General features: G+C 34.3%; 1 protein-coding gene and 1 long non-coding RNA gene across 7 annotated transcripts in view; both read right to left on the bottom strand.

Annotated features, from left to right (window-relative positions):
• Positions 1–3,076, bottom strand: part of LOC106792750 (peripheral plasma membrane protein CASK-like) — a 28,051-nt gene extending 24,975 nt beyond the window's left edge. For all 3 annotated transcript variants that reach the window (XM_014759259.1, XM_014759258.1, XM_014759260.1), the window contains exon 1: positions 2,779–3,076. In XM_014759259.1, the coding sequence (XP_014614745.1) occupies positions 2,779–2,837 (59 nt within the window). In that variant the 5' untranslated portion in view covers positions 2,838–3,076. The remainder of the gene's footprint in view (positions 1–2,778) is intronic.
• A 5-nt stretch (positions 3,077–3,081) lies between these two features.
• Positions 3,082–6,739, bottom strand: LOC106792752. 4 transcript variants are annotated; one of them, XR_001382342.1, is made up of 5 exons: positions 6,664–6,700; positions 5,941–6,084; positions 5,399–5,484; positions 4,056–5,322; positions 3,082–3,917 (listed from the first exon to the last, which is right to left on the bottom strand). It is a non-coding gene; the product is annotated as an uncharacterized LOC106792752 (long non-coding RNA). The 4 variants fall into 4 exon arrangements; XR_001382339.1 differs by lacking the exon at positions 3,082–3,917 and having other exon boundaries at positions 4,951–5,322; positions 5,941–6,087; positions 6,664–6,739; XR_001382341.1 differs by lacking the exons at positions 3,082–3,917; positions 6,664–6,700 and adding an exon at positions 6,481–6,511 and having other exon boundaries at positions 4,951–5,322; positions 5,941–6,087.
• Positions 6,740–7,384: the final 645 nt, after the last annotated feature.

Below are 7,384 nucleotides of genomic sequence, written 5' to 3'. Positions count from 1 at the left end.
ATATATATATATATATATATATATATATATATATATGTATATACCTATGTACGTGCATACATATCTATCTATTTACGTACATTCGAACAACGAGTTTCAATTTCATTCTCTCCCATTCGGATCGTTAAATTTGACGAAACGGCAAAATGTAAACATCCCTTTCGAATAAACGTTTGAAAAATGACTATTTGCTCGGCCCATTTACGAAATATACGAAAACGTGGAAAAGCAAAGGGCACTCGTTAATGACGTTCGACGAAACGTAAACGAAAAATTGGTTACACTCTGCAGTGTTCTCTGAATACATTCGTAAGAGAAAATTATTATTTGCGACAAAACGAAAATATCGATCATGTCGATATGTGTTATCGATTAAACGAAATATGAATAACTTTTTTATTTCTCAACTTTGATGATCGATTTTACTGCTATTATTATTATATCTACTTATGTTAATTTTAATTTCTAATTTTAAAAGAGAGAGAGAGAGAGAGAGAGAGAGAGAGAACATTTGAACACACAAATGAAATCTCCCGATCGCTTTATTGTAATACAAATATAAAAAGAGTCTAGTAAGAGGAACACGATTCACTGGACCGAGCTTTTATTCTTTCATAAAGGAATGCAGTGCATTCAACCTCTATTGACCGCAACTGACAAAGAATACTTCGTACATTGCTCAATTGATAGGTTCAAAGGCGATACTCGAATGAAGATCTACGAGTCAGGGTGCGAAGGTTTCGTCGGCTGTCACCTCGAGAGAAAAAGAGAGAAAGAGTTAATGTACACTATACTGTACATATAAATTGTATAAAGTTTCAGATAAACGAACGATAAAGTAGATCTCTTCAATGTTTACGTTCTCATAGAATTATTTTTTTCTTTTCTTTTTATTCTTGTTCATTTTTATCTCTTACATTCTCAGGATCGATTTAATCGAATGCTAAGAATAAGGTCGATGATCTTTTAAAGAGTATTCACATGTGAAATATTAAACAATCATACTATTGAAGAAGTATTATAAGTCAAGGAATTATCAGTGATATTTATCTTTTCCCGATTAACAGTCTATCATCACCGTGGAAATTAATACGAACATTGAACATAACTAATATATCGTGTATTATACTAACTGATTACTTATTATCACATCGAGTATTTCGAAAATGTATATAATTGTATAGTTAACGATTCGTAAACAACATGTTGTCAACAGATGTGCCTTCATAATTAAATTTCATTGATTCTGAATTCATTTCTGAACGATTTAATTAACAATACATACGTATCTACATCTCCTTGTGATATATATCTAATGCTATTCGATGTGTTATCCTAGTTTTTTTTTTTCTTTTTCTTTTTATTAAACATCATTGTAACAGAAATGCTAGCAATATAATAGAAAGTCACATTAAACCATCTCTTATTCGAGAGCGTAGAAGCATATAAAACTATTACAAACAATGTAGGTATCTTTATTCGAATATTTCTTTGTTGTCTGTAAAATCGATGGGAAATATCGAATCGTACAAGTTCATCGAGCCTTTGACTATTCATCCGTGCATGAGCAGTCGAATCTATTCGGTTAAATGAACGAATTTACCCTTGAACAGCGTCTCGCTTATTCTCTCTCTCTCTCTCTCTCTCTCTCTCTCTCATTCCCTCTCTTTCTCTTTCGACGATGGTTAATTAACGAATTTAGACGATAAAAGTATTCCGAATATTTCTAAAGTTTGATATATATAATCGAGTGAACGAGATACCCCTGTAAGAGTAAAAGAAATATATTACCTATAACGCGAACGAATTTAATTAGTTCATTATAAATTTTACTGGACGAATCATCGTGAGTTAAAACTACGTACGATAGACGATATAAAAATAAACTTAATTAACGCTAAACTGTGACGCGTTGGTCTATTCTAATAACGCGTCGGGACGTAATGAAAAATAAAAGACATCATGTATTTACTATTTAAAAATAAGACATCTCTCCGATAAGGATGACAAATCCTACCTATCGACATTCGATAGAAACTTTAAAAATGCTTCAAAAGATGTCCAACGTCAAATACTTCGACTCTCCAAATGAACAAATTGAGTTAACCGTTTGAGCTTTATATTTTCTGACAGCAACATAACAAGTCTGATACCTATTGCCTTTCGCAATGTAGAAGTCTTAAAAGTTGTTTTCTCTGTTTCATTAAACGACGTAGCTAAATGAAAGAGATCGATTCGGTTGACGTTTCAATATACTATACTCTAAAAGAGAATTACCTAAAGGAAGTGCTTATTAATTCATCTAATTAGCGAGGTAAAAAGAGATTGAAAATATTAAAATCGACAAAATAAAAAGAAGAAATCAACGTACGCACACATGTATATATATCTTTATACGAGTTCGCGATTGCATACGAACTTGCGTGTATGTATGTGTATGTAGATAGATAAACGCGGAAAGTAAGAAAAAGATAGAAATACAGAGAAATAGAGAAAGAAAGGAAAAAAAAACGAAAAGGGACGCGCGATAAAACGCGAAAAGCACGAAGTTGCAGGAGCGGACAGAAGGCAAACCTTTCGAACACACCCCCTGCGCCGTTGATTCTCGCGCCTCCGTCATCCCTCTCTCTCACACACACCTGAAGGTAGTATATTCATAGGAGTGTTGGAGGGCGCGTGCGCATGCGCTCGCGAACCCCACGCACGCACGTACGTACGCACGCACGCAAGAATAGCGGAGCAGGGGCACACACGCCCTCGCGCGCTCACGTTACTCACTTGCCGATAATCTCGCAGAGCTCGTAAACTTCGTCGAAGAGAACCTCGTCGTCCGCCATAATGATAACCAAAATGTATAAAGGAGAGTCGACTGGCTGAATATAACTTAGTCGTTTTCTCTAGGAGAAACGACGGTAAAATCAGCTACGACGACAACAAATCGTACGAAAGATGGATTATTATTCGTAAAGCGCGCGTATATGCGCTGCTCTTGTTAAACGACGTCGTCGTCGCCGTCGTCGTCGTCGTCGTCGTCGTGATCGTTGTTGTTGTTGTTGTTGCTGCTGCTGATGTGTTGTTATTATTATTGTTGTTGTTGTTGTTGTCGTCGTTTCCGTCGTCGTCGTTTCCGTCGGTTGTGGTGGTGTTGTTGTCGTCTCGTTGATTTTCTTCGATGCTCGCTTCTATATTTTTGTATTATTCTTGGCTTTTCGACAAATAACAAGATTTTCCGAACAGAGAGAAAGAGAGAGAGAGAAAAAAAACCACCGGGTCGGAGCGAGACGGAAAGTACGGCGTGAACGTAGTCTCGTATACCGTCTTCACGTCCGTCTATGTAGACGCCTCTCTCGCTCTATCACGTATTCCGTGCCGGTTAGCCCGCTCCTTTTTCTTTTTCTCTCTCTCTCTCTCTCTTCTCCACTCTACTCTTCTCTTTCTCTTTCTCTTCCTCTTCCTCTTCCTCTTCCTCACGCACACGTCACACGACGCGGACGAGAACGACACACGTATACGCGGCGGGATTAGATAGTGCGAAGCACAGAGAAGTAGTCGTGGCTATAATGCAGCCGCGTTGACACATCGGGATTCTTGTCGTATATCGCTAGTTCACGGGCTCGTTCCACGAGATCATTTACGGAGACCTTTGAGGAAAATCTTAGGCTAACGTTTCTCTCTCCGTCGGTAGAGAAGAAGGGAGAAGAAGAATGTGTGTCTCGTTCCCAAATACGTTCGTCTTTTGGTCTTCGGAGAGAATATATATCTATAACCCTTTCAGATCTAGCGGAAACACAACACCGACACCGCCTTTCTACGACCTTGCCTTCCTTTAGCTCCTGGTGTTTTCAAGCTACTCGCTCGACGATCTGCTCGTTCCTTCTTCCTCGTACGTTTCGCCTACGTTCTTAGCACCTTCTTCACTGTCGATATATATATACATATGTATATATATATATATATATATATATATATATATATATATCGTATCTCGTATTCGTAATGCGTTAGAACGCGCGGATACTATAACGCTGTCTCTCTACACAAGGGGCACAGCTCACAGAATATAGTTCTTCGGAACTCGATAAGGATATTTCACAAGTGCTAGGTTTTTCTTCAAATGATTATCGCCGGAAACGCGACTCGTACGTGCTCGAATCGGACGGAGCGTAGTCAATTCCCCGATCTCGAGATACGGTATAGGAGTTGGTACGAGAACCGCACGCGCTTCCCCGTCTGTCAAAGGAGACCGGGGTAGTAGATTCGTTCGCTCCGAAGCACGACTGGTTGCATAAAACGCGGCGGGCGGCTGCGCCGAACAACTGACTCCCTCTTTTACCCCTTCCCTCTTCAACGACCATCGACGAGGCGAGTAGCTTTCGCAGAGCATGGAGGGGCGGGCGTGGCGCCTCTTCTTCGCCTGTGGATAGCCTTTTGCATCTTGCAACGACAGCTCCTTTCTTCCTCGTCTTTTCTTATTCTTATTATACTACCATTATTATTACTGCTTTATATATTTCATTTGTTTGCCTTTATATTTTCAATATCTTTTTTCTTTTTCTATCTCCTACGAACGATTATAATTAAATTCTAATCAATTTTATTTGATATTTTTGATTGGTAGTTTTTAAGATACTCGGATGATAAAATCTAATATATTTTTCGAAAGGTTTAACACATCGGTAATTCATAAGTTTTTAACTGAAATTGTATTTTTTAGTATCATCCTCAATGTGCTACGTTTATCTTCTCGGTATGCTACGTTACAAGAATGAGTGACATATTTTTTTAATTAGTTAGAATACAGAAGCAGATTGCATGAAGAATTTAACTACCTGTTCCACTGATACATAGAATCAATGTGGATTAGCATGTAAGGATATCGGCGGTCGATGCGTCATTGCATTATAAATATTTATGTAATATGAACATTAAGTTAGTAAATTTCAATTCTTGCACTATTAGTATTTTGTTCTATTAACTGATAAAAATGTTCTTTGAATTATTACAATAGATTTCTAATAAGTGCAATAAATAAAAAATATAATGTGTGCATTTCATCGTAAAGTACACATGAAAAATATTTGTACAAACGCATACATACATATGTATTTCTAATAGGTGATTTTTATTGTACCGTAAGGTATTAGTGCTTCAAAAAATTCTTGTATATCTTCCTGCATTCCAAATACTGTTAAGACTACAATTTCTTTTCCATTTGACCATCGTTCGTAGAGCTTATGCAAGTCGAGAGCAAAATATTTGGTTTTGTTGTAAAGATATTTTAAATGCTTATTATTAATTCCCTCCAAAATGACTATCTTCTCTCTACGAATAAAGTTTGAAAAGTTTAAGAAATATAACTCTATCGTATATCATATATTAATATGCAAATATTGCTAACCCGGATTGTCTCCATTTATCCAAGTAATAACCCGTTATGCTATTAGAATCCAATCTGCTATGCAGTGCTATCAAACCACGTGCTATCTAGAAATAAAAATATATTTTTTAATTATACATATATATTATACACGATTAAAAGATTATGATTATTTATACAAGGAGATTATCGAATATATTAGAACAAAGAAAACAGATATTCTATTTCTACCAAAGCTGTAGCGGTTCCTTGATCCCTGTTACAACTCATATTCAGGATAGAATAAAAAACGTATTCTAAAGGTCCAATATTATTAACATTAAATCTTGTTTTAATTTTTTTACGCTTTGACTTAGATAGAACCTTCTTCTTATTACATACTTTATATATCTTCTTCCTAAAATTTTAGCACGAGTGAATTTCTTCATACATATTTTTATATCAAATTTATCTAAAATAATTATGAGACGGTGCCAAGTTTCATTGTTCTAATATTATCTCCTTTGATAGTTGTTTATCCATATCAATAAAAATATGACTAATGTTTTAAAATACAATCAAACCTTCTTCGCAGATCAATTTGGAAATTGTTATTTTGACTACATTCTTGCTTAGAATAATCTTTGAGTTGATGCATCAAAACCAAAGCTTCCTGGCTCGAACACTGTTTTAGAACTTTTTTCCTTGACATCTTGTGATTTTTAATTCTGCTAATATAACAAAAATTTTTATTCATGTTATGCTTTATAAAACTATTCTATTCTTCATACTGTTTGACATAAAAGATTTATATAGTTTTAAAGGTTAAGTTAGAATTTAAAACTATAGTAACAAGTATTCTAACTTTATAATTGATCATAAATACATATTTGTTCTACGATAATAAAATATCTCCTAAAACAAACGTTCACAATGTACCATTTGTACGTGAAATCAATGATATAAACTGTAATTTATATAATATTAAATTGCAATAAAGATCTTCCAGCAAATATGTAACCTAGACTGTAGATACAATAGCCGGTACACTTAACAAAAAAAAATAATAAATAAGTGCTCTTAATTGGTCATTAAATTCTCTATCAAAATCCATAATTGCTCACTTTATTAATTAATTATTTATTTAGTTATTAATAATTGAAAATACAACAAATGTTTTTCTATTTCTAAGCAAAGCAACGAAGTTCGCAACATCAGAAAAAAATGAATAATTGTTCACTATTTGCTCAACTTTATTTTATCAAATATTTTTTATTTATCGTTAATTAGTTGAAAATAATTATTACACTTTGAATAATTATGAAATGGCGACGTATAGAATATGTTATATACATGGGCAACCACAAATTTAAGGCGCAAGCACACTTGGAAAAAAATGAAAGTAAAGTTGGTATACCTGCAGGGGATATATTTAAAGTTGATTTCCAAAGTAACAACCTATAACGTAGTGAAAAGAAATAAGTTAATCATTCATAATGTATAAACAATAGGTAAGTATTTTCATTTTATCATTTTTTTCTGCTGTTGCGATTCTATGCCAACTTTTTTATGGTGAAGTATATAGAAACTCACAAGTGACCTTTTTTATCTACCCAGCATCATTTTTGTTACCACTGGAACCACCAGTGGACGATAGTGAATAACATATTCTTTGATAGTATATATAGTATAGTTATATTGTAAGAAAATTTATGTGATATTCTTTTCAATGACAATTTCCCCCTCCGAAGTCACTACTGCACAGGAACGTTAAAACAAATTTACATTTATTCAAACAATTACATGAAAATTAAAAAAATGTAAAATCAGAACGTTATAATCTTAATTTCTATTTAATACAATTAATATTTTCGTTATAGACACATGCGCAACTTTCAGAAAGCCATATAAACAACTTTCGATAGAAAAAACTTTTTTATATGACAACGTCTCAGTTTAATAGAAGATTTCGAAGAGGAAGGTACATCARCAGGTACATCCTCAATTTTACGTTACAATATACATTTC

Source organism: Polistes canadensis, unplaced genomic scaffold (assembly GCF_001313835.1).
Source record: "Polistes canadensis isolate GaletaPanama2010 unplaced genomic scaffold, ASM131383v1 scaffold_620, whole genome shotgun sequence".
Taxonomy (NCBI): Eukaryota; Metazoa; Arthropoda; class Insecta; order Hymenoptera; family Vespidae; genus Polistes; species Polistes canadensis.
This window is presented reverse-complemented; position numbering and strand designations above follow the sequence as displayed.